Source organism: Bos javanicus, chromosome 9 (genome assembly GCF_032452875.1).
Source record: "Bos javanicus breed banteng chromosome 9, ARS-OSU_banteng_1.0, whole genome shotgun sequence".
In the NCBI taxonomy this organism is placed as follows: Eukaryota; Metazoa; Chordata; class Mammalia; order Artiodactyla; family Bovidae; genus Bos; species Bos javanicus.
The window spans coordinates 15416334-15435635 of NC_083876.1; the positions used below are offsets into that span (position 1 = coordinate 15416334).

A 19302-nucleotide genomic window follows, 5' to 3' on the forward strand; every position below is an offset into this window, starting at 1 on the left:
TTAAAAATAGAACTGCCATTTGATCCAGCAGCCCTACTTCTGGATACAAAAGAATTGAAGGTAGAGCTATTTTAGAGATGTTTGCATACCCATGTTCATAGTAGCACTATTCATCATAGCTAAAATGTGGAAGTAACACATATGTTCATTGATGGATGAGGTTATAAACAAAATGTGATATATATAATGGAGTATTATTCACCCTTAAAAGGAAGGAAACCCTTCACATGCTTCAGCATGGATGAACCTGAACGCATTATACAGTGTGAAATGAGACCGTCACATAAAGACAAACACTGTATGAATCCACTTACATGAGGAACTGAAGTAGTCAAATTCATAGAAAAGCAAAGAACTGATGACCCAGGGCTGCAGAGCAAGGGAAAATGGAGTTATTGTTTAATGGATATAGAGTTTTCGTTTTGCAAAATAAAGTTTTGGAGATCTGTTTCACACAGTATGAATATACTTAACATTATTGAATTGTACACTTAAAAATGGTTAAGATTGTAAACTGTTGTGCATTTTTTCCATAATTTTTCAAGAGACGTTATGTCTTTATGTATACTACCTTAAGAAACCAAGCAGCTGCAAAATCTTAAGCAATTGTGTAGGACAGTGCTGCCATTATTGGATAAAGTGTTGTATGAATGTCAGCTAGGTCAAGTTTGACAGCACCATTCATGTCATCTTTGTCCTTAGTGATTTTATACCTGCTTGTTCTCTCAGCTCCTGAGAAAGTCATTGATCTCCAGCCATTATTACTGACTTGTCTCTTTCTCCTTAATGTATTGCGAAGCTCTTCTGTTAGGTACATGCATGTTAATGTCTTCTTGGAGAATCAAGCCCCTTTTCATTATATAATATTCCTTTTTATTCTTGATAATCTCCTTGTTTTTAATCCTACTTTGTTCAAAATTAATATAGCAACTCCAGCTTTTTTTTGGTTCATGTTTGCATGATGTATGTTTCTTCATCCTTTTACTTTTAACCTATTTAAGTCTTTATGTTTAAAAAAATTCTTTCTGAAAGCATATAGATGTATCTACAAAATAAGTTCCTATATTTTGTTTACATTTTAGTTTATTGTATTTCATACTAATCTATACTTTTTAGAGTAGAGATTTTATAGTTATTTTTTTGAAATTATTTTCAGTAGGCCTCTTGACAGCATATAGTTAAACTTTAAAGCAAATTTTTTACAATGAACTTACATTATCTACAAGTTCTGCCTTTTCTCATGCAAATTACTATTCCAAATAATCTAACAAAATGCATGATTTTTAAAAAATCTGGGTTTATATTTGTCTCATGATTTTTAGAAGTGAGTTACAAAGAGGAAACTTTTTCAAATTTCACTATTGAAATAAGTAATTCAGTTGCCACCAGAGCTGCTCATTCTTTTCCATTTCTAACTCTACAAGTTAGAAGCAAACCTTTAAACAGTTTGCCATACTTATAAGAGGTAGAAGGGCATTGTATCTAGAGAATGTTAATAAAATACAGAGGGAAAGATATTTTAACTTCATCCTGTAATATAAATTTCATAATTATTAGATTGTCCACCTTATAACAGGTGCATGACTTTCAATATTTAAATGATTTATACATGGAAAGAAAAATTTCAAAGTGAAAGAAATTCCTGTTTTTGTGTGTGTGTGTGTGATAAACTTGGATTTCCCTTTAATTCCAGAATAAGAAACAGCTATTCAAGTTAAAATTAATAATTCTCATACATGTACATGAAAAACCCAGAACTATATATAGTCACAGAAATGTTAATACTTAAGGATGTATATCAGATTAGAGAGACAGAACTAGTTACTTTAAAAGGCTTTTTGAAGTTTTGTTTTTTCACTTTTATGTCCTTAATTCCTATAGGATTTGTTTTTATGCATGGTATCAGATAGAGACTTAATTTCATGTTTTTCAGTGTGGACACATAATTGCCCTGGTATTATTTGTGAAACAGTTCATTCTCTCCCTACCAATGTGAAATCCTGCCTCTGTCATATACTAAGATAACAGTGGCACAGATTTGTTTTCAGGACTCTGTAGTCTGCTCCATTGGCCGTGTACCTGTCCCTGCATCAGTACCACACTGCCATGATTACTATTTCTTTATTCTTGTTATCTAAAAAGGCAATATTCTTCACAAATGTTTTGCATATGCTTGACCTTTTTAATTCTTTCAGATAAATTTTAGTATCAGCCTATCAAATACAGTTTTTAAAATTCTTTTGAGATTTTGATTGTGATCGCACTGAATCAGTTAATCTCAACTGGAGGCAGCTTTGGCCCCAGGGGTTGTTTGACAATGTCTGTGGACATTTTTGGTTCTCACAAAAGGAAAGGATACAATCTAATAGCATCTAGTGGGTAGAGGCCAGAGAGAATGCTAAACACACTACACTGCACAGGACAATCCCAGCAACAAAGAATTATCTGGCTTAAAATGTCAGTGGTGCCAAGCTTGAGGAGCCCGCCACTAAATTTATGCAATTTGGACATGACTGATACTCATATTTTTGAGTATTTCAGTAAAAATATTTTCTGATCTTATAGCCAGCCATCTTGATAAAACTTATTTCTAATACGTCTGTAGATCTTTCTTAAGTTTTCTGTATGAAAATCCTTTCATCTTTAATTTCGTACATTTACAAAAATAAAGCATGGGTCTGTTTATATATGAAGTATAGTCTGTTTTCTTAAGTCACCAAATCCCATTGTTCATTCAGTTCAGTTTACAAAAGAGCCATTGTCATTTTTTTTGGTAAAGCAGCATGGTTCACCCATTATGGTTACAGTCTGTAAGTTCAAGTCTAATTCACTACATGCTCTGTTTTGAATATAAGATGTAGAATTCAGCAGTTGATTTAAACTGTGTCATGAGCTGATTCACTGTCTTATATCCTTTGTGGGGGCACACTGAGTTGCCCTAAAGCAAGAAATCTGTAAGTTATGTCCTTTTTGAGCTTTAGAATTATTGAATATTTTGATTAAAGTGACAGGCCTCAAAGGTGTGCCCTGTGGGTACTTCCTGTTTCTGTGCAAGATTTCACAAGGTTTTCATATGAGCCTCATTTTAATAAGATGAATGTGGCCTTAAGCTTGACTTTGCATAGCTCCTTTGAGGGAGTTTAAGATGTAAACAATTCAATTTAATGTATCATAATTTATCTTTGTAATTTAAAGGACCATATCTATTTGTTTTAATATAGACCTACCTTCAGGAAAAAAACAACTAAAGCAAGGAAAAATTAGAACTGATATAAGATCACTTTAAAGACTAGTCATTGTTACAACCTCACCACTGTACAGGTTCTTTCTGTTTCATTTCTGTTTTTATAAAAAGTAGTCTATGGCTAGGTCATCTATGGTTTATTTAAAGTGTTTAAAACAAAATAATACATAAAGATAGCTTTATTAAGATATAGTGCATATACCATACAGATCACACATTTCAACTGTATAATTCCAGTGGTTTTTAGTGTGTTCAATTTTGAAGCCATCACCATAATTAATACTAGAACATTTTCATCCCTCACAGAATTCAGTACCCATTAGGAGTGACTCCCCATTTCCCTCGAACCTTACTCGCAGCTCTGGCAACCACCAGTCTCCTCACTATGTCTATGGATTTGCATATTCTGAACATTTCATATACATGGAATCATACAATATGTGCTTTTCTGTGGCTAGCTTCTTTCACTTAGCATAACATTTTCAAGGTTCTTTTTATCAAACTACATGCATCAACTTCATTTCTTTTTATTGCTGTGTAATTTTCCATTGTATGGGTATACCACATTTTCCATTCATTGATTGATGAGCATTTCTAGCATTTCTGTTGGCTTTGATAAAGTTTATGTGAATGTTCATAAATGTGCCCTTGTTTAAAAAGATTAGATCTTTCAAGTTCTAGTTTTACTCTTAAATATCATGTTTTATTACTTAGAAATAATCTGATAGTAATCATTGTCTAGAATGTGAAATTTTGTTTATAAAGTCTTTCAGTTTAAAGGAATGGAGATTGGTGGTGAATAGGTATTTGATCACTCTGTTTTTAGTACACAAACTTAAATTCATTCTGTTTGGGATTGCTTCGTATAAAACAGGTATTTGGTGCTTGAAAAATTGAAGAAAGAAGAAGCTGACCGAATTCATATATTCAGTTCTTTTTTCTATAAACGCCTTAATCAAAGGGAGAGGAGAAATATTCATGAAACAACTAATCTATCGTAAGTCAAGCTTTTTGAAAATATTTAATAGATATTGGTAAGCTGCAGTCCATGGGGTCGCTAAGAGTCGGACACGACTGAGCGACTTCACTTTCACTTTTCACTTTCATGCATTGGAGAAGAAAATGGCAACCCACTCCAGTGTTCTTGCCTGGAGAATCCCAGGGACGGGGGAGCCTGGTGGGCTGCCGTCTATGGGGTCGCACAGAGTCGTACATGACTGAAGTGACTTAGCATAGCACAGTAAGTCACTTAAGTTTAACTTAGGAAAAACATCACTTATTTATATTAAAGCAACTTTTTTTCCTTCTAGTCTCAATTAGCAAAATTTATATAGCTTATAATATTTAAAACCCAAAGAATACCTGGGATTCGTAAAGGTTTTAGGTCTAATATGTCGATCAATATTTTCCAAATATATCTGAAAGTTTAAAAAAGGAAAATTACTTGAATCTTATTAAATCTTGAAAGTTATTAAATACCAATTGCTCTGTTTTACCCTACATGTTCCATCTGTAGTATCTTTAACAGTGGAACCTGTGAATCTGTAATATTAATAAGTTCTTTGGATAATAATTCTCAGACAAGGAAACAGTATTCTACATATGAGCCCTGAGTTATTTATAATGCCTTTCCATATAGCGAGTGCATCCAGCTCTAATACTTGTTGGTAATTGGTTACAAGATACACACGAGAGTCCGTTGTTGTTATCAGTGCTATTAAATGTCTTGAATCAATGGCTGTTGTGTACAATATAAATAAATTTTCCACTGTTTCAGTGATATCTAATTTTGTATCTTAGAGTTTATGGTGAAAGAAAGAAAGTGAAAGTCACTCAGTAGTGTCCTACTCTTTGCAACCCCATGGACTATACACTCCATGGAATTCTCCAGGCCAGAATACTGGAGTGGGTAGTCTTTCCCTTGTCCAGGGGATCTTCCCAATCCAGGGATCAAACCCAGGTCTCCTGCATTGCAGGTGAATTCTTTACCAGCGGAGCTATCGGAAGCCCAGAGTTGATGGTAGTGGTTGGTTTTGACCAGTCCTGATAATTTGTCCTGTTTTACCTACTGTAAAACAGTGCTCACTTTCCCTGCTCTCTTCACCTTAGTTCTTATAGGTCACAGTCTGATACACACTCAATATTTTTGCTAAAACCAGTTCTGCAACAATAAGCACCCTAGTAAGAAATAGTAGGAATTAAAGAATCTCTTTCTTCCAGATTCAGTGATGGTCAGTTTCACATCTTCCCAGCTCCATCTCAGATATTTTGCTTTCTTTTCACATCTTGTTAAATCCTCTTATACAGCTGTTTGATCTGTTGACATCTTAATCACTGTAATGTATAAATTGCTGCATATAGGCTGACAACACTGGAAACATTTCAGAAGCTTGATAGTTCTCCTCTTGTCTTACAGAATACAGCAGAAGCGACATGGAAGAGTAAAAACATGGACCCGGCATGTAGATATTTTTGAGAAGGATTTTATTTTTGTACCCCTTAATGAAGCGTGAGTAACAGTTTTCTTTATGTAAATGTGATGGCAATTTTTAGAAAATATGTTTATGAGGTGAATAATTCATCCAGTTTTAAACTTCTTTCTGAAATTTTTTGTATATGTTGATACTTATACTTCTTATTTTATGGATATTAATATACTTTTTCAGTGAATCATGTAAGATATGGAATTTTACAAGTAATAAGAAATCTTCCTAATTTCATTTGATTCATCAGTGTAGAATAATGTCATCTTTTAAAAATGGTACTTGTGGTCTAGGAGACATCCTATAGAAAACACTACCTTGTACAGAATGGTGATTAGGTCACACAGAAGAATTTGGATTTTTAGTTTATAAAACACACTTCGACTCAACCAAAATGAAGAGAAGGTGGCTGGATTTATGTCATTTGCTCACTGAAAACCATGTTTACTACCTGAAGCTATTTCCTAAGAGGTGGTAAACATTTCATGTTATTCTCACCCAGTGACTAGAGAGGCATAGATGTATACCTTAGTATTATTATACAATTTGCACTTGAGAGTTTCTGTATTTCATTTTCTAACTGTCCTGCCCTCCAGCCAAAGACCTCCAGGAATACTCTTGTAATTGGGCAGCATGGGTTTAGTACTTGCATTCAGGGAGAACATATACCATGGCCGACCATAACTGCTCTAAATAAAAATGTGTTTGAAAGAGGCAGTAGCAGAATTTGGTCTTTTTTTTGGTGGTTTGAGGGAAGGTCTAAGGAAGCAGTGGTTTGTTTGGATAAAGAACTCAGTCAGTCGATCAGTTCAGTCGCCCAGTCGTGTCCAACTCTTTGCGACCCCATGCACTGAAGCACACCAGGCCTCCTGTCGATCACCAACTCCCAGAGTTTACTCAATCTCATGTCCATTGAGTCAGTGATGCCAACCAACCGTCTCATCCTCTGTCGTCCCATTCTCCTCCCACCTTCAATCTTCCCAACATCAGGTCTTTTGCAGTGAGTCAGCTCTTTGCATCAGGTAGCCAAAGTATTGGAGTTTCAGATTGAGCATCAGTCCTTCCAATGAATATTCAGGACTGATCTCTTTTAGGATGGACTGGTTGGATCTCCTTGCAGGCCAAGGGACTCTCAAGAGTCTTCTCCAACACCACAGTTCAAAAGCATCAATTCTTTGGTGCTCAGCCTTCTTTGTAGTCCAACTCTCACATCCTTACATGACTACTGGAAAAACCATAGCCTTGACTAGACGGACCTTTGTTGGCAAAGTAATGTCTCTGCTTTTGAATATGCTGTCTAGGTTGGTCATAACTTTTCTTCCAAAGAACAAGCGTCTTTTTATTTCATGGCTGCAGTCACCATCTGCAGTGATTTTGGAGCCCCCAAAAATAAAGTCTGACACTGTTTTAATTGTTTCCCCATCTATTTGCCATGAAGTGATGGGACCAGATGCCATGATCTTAGTTTTCTGAGTGTTGAGTTTTAAGCCAACTTTTTCACTCTCCTCTTTCACTTTCATCAAGAGGCTTTTTAGTTCCTCTTCACTTTCTGCCATAAGGGAGGTGTCATCTGCATATCTGAGGTTATTGATATTTCTCCTGGCAATCTTGATTCCAGCTTGAGCTTCCTCCAGCCCAGTGTTTCTCATGATGTACTCTGCATATAAGTTAAAATAAGCAGGCTGACAATATACAGTCTTGACGTACTCATTTCCCTATTTGGAACCAGTCTGTTACGTCCAGTTCTAACTGTTGCTTTCTGATCTGCATACAGATTTCTCAAGAGGCAGGTCAGGTGGTCTGGTAATTTTCCACAGTTTGTTGTGATCCACACATTTAAAGGCTTTGTATAGTCAACAAAGCAGAAGTAGATGTTTTTCTGGAACTCTCTTGCTTTTTTGATGATCCATCGGATGTTGGCAATTTGATCTCTGGTTCCTCTGCCTTTTCTAAATCTAGCTTGAACATCTGGAAGTTCACAGTTCACGTATCATTGAAGCTTAGCTTGGAGAATTTTCAGCATTTCTTTACTAGCGTGTGAGATAAGTGCAATTGTGCTATAGTTTGAGCATTCTTTGGCATTGCCTTTCTTTGGGATTGGAATAAAAACTGACCTTTTCCAGTCCTGTGGCCACTGCTGAGTTTTCCAAATGTGCTGGCATATTGAGTGCAGCACTTTCACAGCATCATCTTCTAAGACTTGTAATAGCTCAACTGGAATTCCATCATCTCCACTAGCTTTGTTCATTATGATGATTCCCAAAGCACACTTGACTTTGCCTTCCAGAATGTCTGGCTCTAGGTGAGTGATCACACCATCGTGATTATCTGGGTTGTGAATATCTTTTTTGTACAGTTCTTCTGTGTATTCTTGCCACCTTTTCTTAATATCTTCTGCTTCTGTTAGGTCCATACCATTTCTGTCCTTTATTGAGCCCATCTTTCCATAAAATGTTGCCTTGGTATCTCTTGATTTTCTTGAAGAAATCTCGTCTTTTCCATTCTATTGTTTTGCTCTTTTTTTGCATTGATCACTGAGGAAGGCTTTCTTATCTCTCCTTGCTATTCTTTGGAACTCTGCATTCAAATGGGTATATCTTTCCTTTTCTCCATTGCCTTTCACTTCTCTTTTTTTCACAGCTATCTGTAAGGCCTCCTCAGACAACCATTTTGCCTTTTTGCATTTTTCCTTGGGGATGGTCTTGATCCCTGTCACCTGTACAATGTCATGAACTGCCATCCATAGGTCTTCACGCACTGCCTATCAGATCTAATCCCTTGAATCTGTTTGTCTCTTCCAGTGTATAATTGTAAGAGATTTGATTTAGGTCATACCTGAATGGTCTAGTGGTCTTCCCCACTTTCTTCAATTTAAGTCTGAATTTGGCAGTAAGTAGTTCATGATCTGAGTCACAGTCAGCTCCCAGTGTTGTTTCTGCTAACTGTTTAGAGCTTCTCCATCGTTGGCTGCAAAGAATATAATCAGTCTGATTTTGGTATTGACCATCTGGTGATGTCCATGTGTAGAGTCTTCTGTTGTGTTGTTGGAAGAGTGTGTTTGGTATGACCAGATCATTCTCTTGGCAAAACTCTTATCAGACTTTGCTGCTTCGTTCTGTACTCCAAGGCCAAATTTGCCTGTTACTCCAGGTATTTCTTGACTTCTTACTTTTGCATTCCAGTTCCCCATAATGAAAAGGACATCTTTTTTGGGTATTAGTTCTATAAGGTCTTATAGGTCTTCATAGAACCATTCAACTTCAACTTCTTCAGCATTACTGTTCGGGGCATAGACTTGGATTACTGTGATATTGAATGGTTTGCCTTGGTAATGAACAGAGATCATTCTGTCGTTTTTGAGATTGTATCCAAGTACTGCATTTCAGACTCTTTTGTTGACTATGATGGCTACTCCATTTCTTCTCAGGATTCTTGCCCACAGTAGTGGATATCATGGTCATCTGAGTTAAATTCACCCAATCCAGTCCATCTGATTTGTTTGTTGATTCCTAAAGTGTCAATGTTCATCTTGCCATCTCTTATTTGACCACTTCCAATTTGCCTTGATTCATGGACCTAGCATTGCAGGTTCTTATGCAGTATTACTCGTTACAGCTTCGGTGTTTACTTCATCACCAATCACATCCACTACTGGATGTTGTTTTTGTTTTGGCTGTGTCTCTTTATTCTTTCTGGAGTTATTTCTCCATTTATCTCTGGTAGCATATTGGGCACCTACAGACTTGGGGAGTTCATCTTTCAGTGTCCTATCTTTTTGCCTTTTCATACTGTTCCTGGGGTTCTCAAGGCAAGAATACTGAAGTGGTTTGCCATTCCCTTCTCCAGTGGACCATGTTTTGTCAAAACTCTCCACCATGACCCATCTGTCCTGGGTGGCCCTACTTGGCATGGTTCATAGTTTCATTGAGTTAGACAAAGCTGTGGTCCATGTGAGGCTTCCCTGGTGGCTCATACTGTAAAGCATCCATGTGATTAGATTGGTTAGTTTTCTGTGATTGTGGTTTTCAGTCTGTCTTCCCTCTTTTGGAGAAGGTTACAGAAGCTTCCTGATTGGAGAGACTGACTAAGGGGAAACAGGGTCTTGTTCTGATGGGCAGGGCCATGCTCAGTAAATCTGTAGTCCGTTTTCTGTTGCTGGGTGGGGCTGTGTTCCCTCCCTGCTGTTTACCTGGAGCCAAACTCTGGTGGAGGTAACAATGATAATGGCGTCCTCCTTCAAAAGGTCCCATGCCCACACTGCTACACTCAGTGCCCCCTGCCCCTGTGACAGGCCACTGCTTACCCATACCTCCGCAGGAGACACTCACACACAGTTCTGTCTCCGTCTCTGTGGGGTCTCTGGGTCCTGTTGTACACAAGGTATATTTGAGCCCTTTGAGCATCTCTGGTGGGTATGGAGTTTGATTGTAAAGGCGATTTCACCTACCATCTTGCTGGGGCTTCTCCTTTGCCCTTGGACATGGGGTATCTCCTCACAACCGCTCCAGCGGCATGCATTCACTCATTTAGCAAAAAGATATTTGGTATTTTGAAGGGTTGCATTGTGACCTTATATTTGTCTCTGCTAAGACAAATTATGAAATGACCTTGCTTTGTCTCATTTTTATCATGGTTGCAGAGTAACTTTGTTTGAGGTTGGTGTTCTGTAAGATTTTAATGTCTAATACGCCTGTCTGTGCCAAGCTAGCTTCTGAATGTGCTCTCTTTCTCACTATAAAAAACATTTACTATGTAGTATAGTCAGATTCTTTTTATTTAAAATCATGCTTTTCCCCATCATCGGGATGGGGAACACATGTATACCTGTGATGGATTCATTTTGATATTTGGCAAAACTAATACAATTATGTAAAGTTTAAAAATAAAATAAAATTAGAAAAAAAATTAAAAAATAAAAAAATAAAATCATGCTTTAATTATAACACCTATTATTATCTCTAATTAGCCCAGCCAAAGATAGTAGACTAGGTTAAAACATTGGTTATGACTGTAAAGCCCAGCCTCTTCAAAATGATTTGAGTTAAACATAGTATCATAGTATCAATAAAATTTAAAACTAAGTTTAAAATTAATCTTTATAATTTCTTCATTTTCCTCAAAATTAGATTTCTTGACATTAATTTGTCATATCAAGTAGCAAATGAGCTGCCCACTTGGTAAAAGGGAGGGGTATACATGGGAAGCCATTTGTCAGAAATTAATTATAAAAATTTAAAATAAAAATATAATTTGAGGCATATATAATATAGTAATAGAGGCACATCCTTAGTCGTGGTGACTGATGTGGATGGATGCTATGTTTAGTGCTTCGTGTCATCTTGGTTGTCTTGGTGAAAGGTAGCAAGTGAATTAGTTGTGTTCTGCAGAACTGTGCTGTTCGTAGATGGAAGAATAACTTCCAGATCATGAGGGCTTTTTTATAAAGAGGTAAAACTAACTAGATAGGCTGCCCTGTATTCGTCATCTATTTTAATTTTCCTGGTGGTGGTAATTTCTTTAAGCTAAAAGTTGATAAGCTATTTGTTAAAAATTGTTGTAGTAATGGACAAGGAACAGAAATTTGATGTTTGGACCTAATCCAAACATCAAATTAAACTAAGTGAAATTGCCTGTTTTAGCCATGCCTCCCACTAATGGCTTAAGGTCAAGGTATCTGCCATTAAAAGGGATCATAAAAGCAAAACTCTGGCTCTTAGAGGTTGAAAGTAAGGTGAGATGTATCCGATTCAGCTTTCTCTTTACAGCTAGGTGAAGGAAGATTTTTTCCCCAAGTTATTACAACAGAAAAACTATGGCTCATCCATATTATCATAGCTGAAAAATGTTTATAACTGTGATAGACTTCGGTTTCAGCTGTAGGTTGAGAATCACTGTGTTATACCATGTTTAATCAATTTTTAAAGCACATTTTTTCACTTTATAACCTTTCTGAAGTTGAGATGTGACTTAGTGTCAGCTGTGTCTTTGGGCTGAGGAAGTGAGGAAGATGGTGTGCACTCGTCTCCCAGCCTGGCCTTACCTAAGTCCATAGGGTCCTGAGGATTAATAGTTGAGGAGGGAAGCATTTCTCCATCTGGATTTTCAGTACTGAGGATGAAGGCAGCCTCTGTGAACTTTTCTATTTATTGTGTCTAATGAAGAGACATACAGTGCTTCTTAGTATTACCTTGGGGAAATTTAATATTTTGCATAAATAGAATATGCAATAACTTTTGTCTGGGTCAACATTCATTTTTCATACAGCAGATATCTACTGAACTCCATACCCTATGACAGATATTGTGCTTAGCTAATAAATTATCTGACATCTTTAGCCTGTTCATTGGAGTGGGTTGCCATTCCCTTCTCCAGGGAATCTTCCCAACCCAGGGATCAAACTTGGGTCTCCTGCATTACAGGCAGATTGTTTACTGTCTAAGCCACCAGGGAAGACCCGTTCACATAACACTGTGCCTAGCAAATAGTATACCCTTAATAAAATTAGTTAGATTAATGAATATTAGCCACTTTTAGCTGTATAGCTTCTTATTCATAGCTTATATCCTACTGTCAGGAACTATGATGATACCTGAATTCAGCTCTAGCTGGAATTCTATTGATACTTCTGTACTGATAATTAGACTAGATACACTATTTCAATTTAGTGTATTTTATTTCAGTAGAGTATGAGACAAGAATATTATTTTCAGTATTAATAAATCTATATTATTAATGCCTAATAAGTGTTATTAGTATCTGTTAATACCTAATATTAATACTTAATAATATCTAGTTAATATTAACCAAGCTTCCCTGATAGATTCGTTGGCAAAGAATCTGCCTGCAGTGCAGGTGACTCTGGTTCAATTCCTGGGTCAGGAAGATCCCCTGGAGAAGGGATAGGCTACCCACTCCAGTATTCTTGGGCTTCCCTGGTGTCTCAGCTAGTAAAGAATCCACCTGCAATGCAGGAGACCTAGATTTGATCCCTGGGTTGGGAAGATCCCTTGGAGAAGGGAAAGGCTACCCACTCCAGTATTCTGGCTTGGATAATTCCATGGACTGTATAGTCCATGCGGTCGCAAAGAATCAGACACAACTGAGCAACTTTCATTCACTCACTCACCTTATTAATGAGAAAAACACAGATGAAAAGTCTTTAAAAAACTATTATGTACAATATTTAGAAAATGTTCAAACTTATAAAGTCTAATTAGTTAGACTTCTGAAGATATTTTAATGTTGCTGGTTTTTTACCTTTGGCATAAGTAAAACAAAGGAAAGGTAAATGGGAATGATGAATTGCAGTGATGTAATTTACATTTTGTTAAATGCCTGGAAAACGAATTTTTCATTCCAAAAGCAAGAAAATGTTCAAAGGATTGTTTGCAGAAGTGAATGCAGGCTAGGTAATTCTGACAAAAATTATGTTATTTTAAAATAGACATTATACTCTGTTAATGAATCAGTGAGTCTTCAAACAAGTAGATTAACCATCTGAGTCACTGGGAGGCCCTCAGCACATTAAATGCCATCCTGACACCAGGGATGAGTCTGAACCTTGTGGCTGCTCTGTGGATCTAGTGACAGTGACAACAAGGAACAGATAAAGAAACTTTTGGGTGGGATTTTCCAAAAATGCATATGTTAATGTTATTTTATATTAGACAGTAAATTTGTGATTTGAATAAAAATGTTTTTATTTTCACATTAAAAAAAAAGAATTGAAAAAATTGGGCATTCTTAATAAATTTGTTTATAGAAGCTTTAGAAAAAATATTTTAATATTTATTGCCAAATATAATAAACTTTTCTAGTAATATATTCAGTAGTCTCATTTGTTTTTTACAGTGCACACTGGTTTTTGGCCGTTGTTTGTTTCCCTGGTTTGGAAAAACCAAAGTATGAACCTAATCCTCATTACCATGAAAATACAGTCACGCAAAAAAGCTCACCTGTAGAGGACAGTTGTATTTCTTCTCCTTCAGCCAGTGAAATTGACAGATGTTCACAAAACTCTGCTGCCAAGCCTGTAATTAAGAAGATGCTAAACAGAAAGCATTGCATAGCTGTAATTGATTCAAATAATGAACAGGAAGAAAGTGACCCTCGTTACCGGAGAAACATAAGCAGTGTGAAATGTAGTCTGAAAAAAATAAATCATACTGCAAGTGAAAATGAAGAATCGAATAAAGGAGAACCCACATGCCAGAAATTTGTTGATAGGACTGAAAGTGAGAATGGCCTACAGAATGAATATTTAAGTTCTATGCACCATACAGGTATGTTACTAAATATTTCAAAAAAAGAATTCAGAATAAGTTGGATTTTTTAGAAATAGGATTAAAATTTCAGGGTGCACTTTTTCTTAAAGTCAGGTTTATTGTATAAACATTAATTGTATAAACATTAATGTTTATTGTATAAATATATTTAATGTTTATTTACAGTAACAGTTGCTCATAAACATAGCTCAGTGACCTTTGATAAATGTATATAGTCATGTAATCATTATAGCAATTGAGATTTAGAACCTTGCCATTACTCAAAACAATTCTCTTGTGCCCCCTTTATAGTGAGTCTCCTCCCCTCATCCTTACAAAGAGTACAGTTTTAAAATTATAGTACAAGGTCTGCATTTTTCATTTGTAGGAACTTGGACTTGTTTTTATTTCGTAGGAAATTTACTTATTCAGCATAAACAGTAGTTGTACAATCTTAGATCTAAAAGGCAAATTAGTTTGATCTTCTCAATTTACAGATGGGCAAATTGAGATCAACAGGCAAAAAATTAAAGCTTTTTCCTCCAAATAGTTGTTGACATTCAAATTAAAGGTTAGTTCCTGTTCCTCACTCTCTTTCATGGTTTTCAGTGGAAAGAAGGGCACTGGTCCAACCTTTGCTTTTTTATTTGCCTTCAATTCTAATAAATTGTTTCTTTCCTTGAATCAGGTCCATATTACTAGCACTTATTCTAGAAATCTAAGGTTTCTCTTCAGATACTTAAATTTTTTATCAAGTCAAGTCAACTGCAGAATTTCCACTTCAACCTCAAAGTAAAATAGTCCATTTCATGAACTATAGTATACTATATATATAAGATAGCAAACTTAATAAACTGTGAATAGATTTAATACATTCCCTTTGGAGGAAAAAACTCAGTATAAGACATAGAAGAAATTATGTGACCTCAGAAAGAACCTATCAAAAGTTGTGAATGCTGAGCATATTTTGGGTACTTCTACAAGTGTATGTTATTTTAGTAAATCAGAAAGCTGTTGCTGCGTTCTTACAAAAATATTTTTTGTTTGACATGCTCAGCTGCATAAAGCTGATATTAGGCCTATGGATATTGGTCTTTGTGCCTTTTAGCGGGTATAAGATAAGAGGCAAAAGGGGGGAATTTAGCAGATAAAGCAAAAAAGTGCATCAAAACCAAGCAGATAAATGCAGTTGACCCTTGAACAGCATGGGATTTAGGGGTGCTGACCCTCTGACAGTCAAAATCCACCTCTGACTTTATCATCAGCCATTTGTGTCATACCACTGTTCCACATCCACAGACTCACATCCCTGGATTCAGCCAGCCTCGGATTGTACAGTACTGTACTAACCTCTTTCTTGGGCGAAAAAAAAATCCATGTGTAAGTGGACAGTGCAGTTCAAACCTGTGCTGTTCAAGGGTCAACAGTACTTATTTTTATTGCTGACACTCTAATATATTTTATCAGGGAGGAAATGGAATGAAGAAAGGCAAAATAGGTAGTCCCCAAGTCACTGTAATTTTTTTCAGTTTTAGTATTTTAATACTTGAAGAAAAAAGTAATAAAAGGCATTGAATAGCTACATTAACTACCATTTTGCTACACTGAAAGCATTGCTTAGATGGGCACTCTGAAGATTAAGCCTTCAAGGCAGTGTGCACTGTTTTTCACTGCCTTTGAACAAAGTCCTGCCAATTAGTACATGAGAAGATGCTGGATATCATTAGTCATGAGGGAAAAATAAATCAAAACCACAAGCCTATAGAGTGGATTAATGTCTGCTTAAGCCTTTTTATAGAGCGTTGCTAGAATTGGAAAGTCAGATGCCAATAGGTGTTGGTGAGGATGTGGGGAAATTGAAAACTTCATATATTATTAATGTAGGAAGGTAAAATGCTACAGCTTGCTTTGGAAGACAGTTTGACAGTTTCTTAAGAAGTTAGACATAAAGTTATAATATGATCCAGCAGTTCCACTCTTAGATAAATACCCGAGAGAAATAAAAACATATGTCCACACAAAGACTTGGGCATGAACAATTACAGCAGCATTATTCACAACAGCCAAAAGGTAGAAACAACCCAGATGTTCATCAACTGATAGATGGATAATGAAAACATGATATATCTATTTAATGGAATATTATTAGGCCATAAAAAGAAATGAAGTAGTGATACATGTTACAACATGGATGAAACTGAGAACATGTCAAGTTGAAGTAGTCACAGAAGACCACATATTAATGTGAGTCTATTTGTATTAAATCTCTCAAACAGAAAGCCTATAAGAGTAGATTAATGGTTGCTTAAGGCTGCTTGGGGATTGGAGAGGAATATGGGGAAAATGGAGTGATAGCTAAAGGGTTTAGAGGTTTGTTTTTGCTTGTTTGTTTTGAGATTTGAAACATTTTGAAAATGTTTTAAAATTGATTCTGGTGATGGTTGCACACAGTATGTGTAAATATACCAAAACCCACTTAATTGTACACTTTAAGGGGGTGAATTGTATGGCATGTGAATTATATCTCTAGAGAACATTTTTAAAGTTCCTTTTAGATGAATAATTTCATATAGTTTAATATGAATTCAAGTTAAAAAATGAATTAAAATGCATGACTTAGAGCAATGAGACAAAGCCTTAGGGCTTCCTTCTTGTACACAAACCCCAGAAATTCCTAGTGGCCCTTTCCTACAAGTTAGTGTTCTAGTTGAGAAGTAACTGGTTAAATATGAGTATATGTCCCAGTGATTCCTTTAGTTTGCCCTTTCAGTATCTGTTTATTCTTCTTTGAAAATTATAGTTTGTGCTTTGTTGTGTTTTTTTTTTTTTAGTGTTTTTCTATCCTTTTTTAATGTTTTCTTAATCCAGTGATGATACTGTCCCACAGTTCTCTAGAATGGGTTTGTATTTTTTTTAAGGAATGAAGTCTCATTTTTCATCAGATGTTTTCAAGGCCTCACTCACCCAAAAGAACATTGAATAGCCTCAGAGAGGATGGTTTAAGCAGTCTATGCTATATAAAATTATGACATCAAAATTTAAGAAGAGGAGAGCTTGTAAAAATTTTTTGTGATAATGATTTGTACCTTATTGATCTATTTCTGTTTGGTCTGATAGTTGACAGGATTTAAATGAAGCATTTTAGGTAGTTTAAACATAATTTAACCACTGAACACATATAGTCACAAGTGACTTCAATGTAGGTTGACATGCTACAGCAAATAAATAGAATTGTATATTAACACAGGGATTAAGTTTTTAAGATCAGTTGTAGGAAAGTAATAATGTGTGTTGTTATTACTTTGATTTGCTGCTTTTTCAGTTGGGCACCATTTGAAATAGTTATCTTGCGATGTATGGTATCAATACATGAAAAATATGTTTAAATTCTAGAATCACACTTGGTTCGGGATCTTCAGATGATCTCACTATGTGAGAACCTCAGGAACTGGGACTGGTTGTGAGAATAGCTGATTGAGTTACTGCCACTCAATTTATACTAGAGCATTTGTTTACTGAACGAAATAACTGAAGACATTGACTATACTGTATACTTTTCTCTCTTTTTTTACAATGCACATGTGTTTTCTTTTGTATAAAGTTCATGTTTATATGATACAATTTCTGGGTAAAGGGTATAGTTACAAATATTTTGCTACTAAAACAACTTGATTGTAATTACTAATTCTGAATTACCTAAGGATTTAGACAAATTTTACTTAAATATAGGTATTTTAGCTTCAAAACATTAAAATACAAATTTTTAAAAAGATAAATTGTAAAGGTTATTTTTTGCATAATAAAAGGATTAATCATAGGGCTTTATTATTTTAAATAGTATTTTTTTGATCACTACATTTAAACTTAATATATGTTAAATATATATCTTTTCAGGAGCACTTTTATCCTGCTATCTTCCCATCTTGTCTTGCTTAATAATATTAGTATTCTTAATGCTCTTTTAATAACTTGTACTAAATAAGTTAAATCCTGTTTAAAATACCTTGAAGTCATGCTTTTAAAAAACTTGGAAATGGTATTCTCTATAGTAAACAATATTTGTATATTTGGCATCAAAGTTCCTGACTCAGTTTTCATTATTTTTTTAAGTCTTCTCTTTTTTTAAGCTTAATCATTGATTTTTAAGAATTTGGATTCTTAAAAGAGACTTTTAAAATAATTCATTTCAGATATTTCTGTGAGTCATTTTCTTTCATACTACCAGCATCTACATTGGCTTGTGTTGTTTTATTTTATTGAAAAATCTTATGAATATAACCAAACATGAAGGAAGAGTGTACCAAGTTGAAGAGCTTATCCATAACTACTAATATCATTATTTTCACTTTTGTGTTTTTTAAAAATTATTTGTGCAAAAGCAAGCCCATCTTACTATGTTTTAATCATGTTTTTTAATTTGTACAATTTTCTGTATTTTCACAATTTTAATTTCTCACATGTACACAGTATTTCATTTTATGTTCTATATTTGCTGGGTATTCCTGTTACTGAACAGTTATTTTCAAACTATTGTAGTTTCTGTTATTAAAGATATCAAGCATACCTGGCACAAAACCTTTATTTACAGACATGTATTTAAATATACATAAATTTTATAATAAGATGGTAGCTAGTTTTTAATATTTAATGAATTTTAGGGTCTGAGTAATAGAAACAGCTCTGCAAATAGTATGACAGTTCAGGTTTTTAAAAAAGTAACTTATTTTGTATTTGTGATATTATATGCTAATACAAATTTTATATTTGTAATTACTATATAATTGCTAGCATTAATTTTAAGATCATATACTTTTAAGTTATGTGCATATTCTTTTTAAGAATTATGTAATATTTCTTATTGATACAGATGGTTTAAGCAAAATAAGGCTAAACTACAGTGATGAATCAGCGGAAGGTAGTAAAATGCTTGAAGATGAACTCATCGACTTCTCAGAAGATCAGGATAACCAGGTGAAACTTAATGCTTAGTAAGGAGTTCCAATATTTTATATCATTAGAAGTTTTTCTTTGGATTCCTATGCAGTTCCTTCGGGATTGAGTGACATACAGCATTTTCTAAAGTCTAATCACCTAATTAGAGATATGTTTTTTACATATTTGCCACAAGGATTTTTACCCTCAGTAGTGCTGTTTTGTTAGTAGTTAGATTTTATAGTTTCAGTACTAACAGAGGCTGTCTTTTATAGGATGATAGCAGTGATGATGGACTCCTTGCTGATGACAGCTGCAGTTCAGAAATAGGACAGTGGCATTTAAAGCCTACTCTCTGTAAACAGTAAGCGCTCACTGT

The 19302-nt window shown here is 35.1% G+C and overlaps 1 protein-coding gene across 12 annotated transcripts in view; it reads left to right on the plus strand.

The window, feature by feature from the left end:
* SENP6 (SUMO specific peptidase 6) overlaps window positions 1-19302 on the plus strand; it is a 143290-nt gene that overhangs the window by 106892 nt on the left and 17096 nt on the right. For all 12 annotated transcript variants that reach the window (XR_009738381.1, XM_061427243.1, XM_061427251.1 and 9 more), the window contains 5 exons: window positions 4119-4241; window positions 5661-5753; window positions 13579-14009; window positions 18859-18962; window positions 19199-19287. Coding sequence is in view for 11 of the 12 variants with exons in the window: in XM_061427243.1 (XP_061283227.1) it covers window positions 4119-4241; window positions 5661-5753; window positions 13579-14009; window positions 18859-18962; window positions 19199-19287 (840 nt within the window). In the remaining variant the exon portion in view is untranslated. The remainder of the gene's footprint in view (window positions 1-4118; window positions 4242-5660; window positions 5754-13578; window positions 14010-18858; window positions 18963-19198; window positions 19288-19302) is intronic.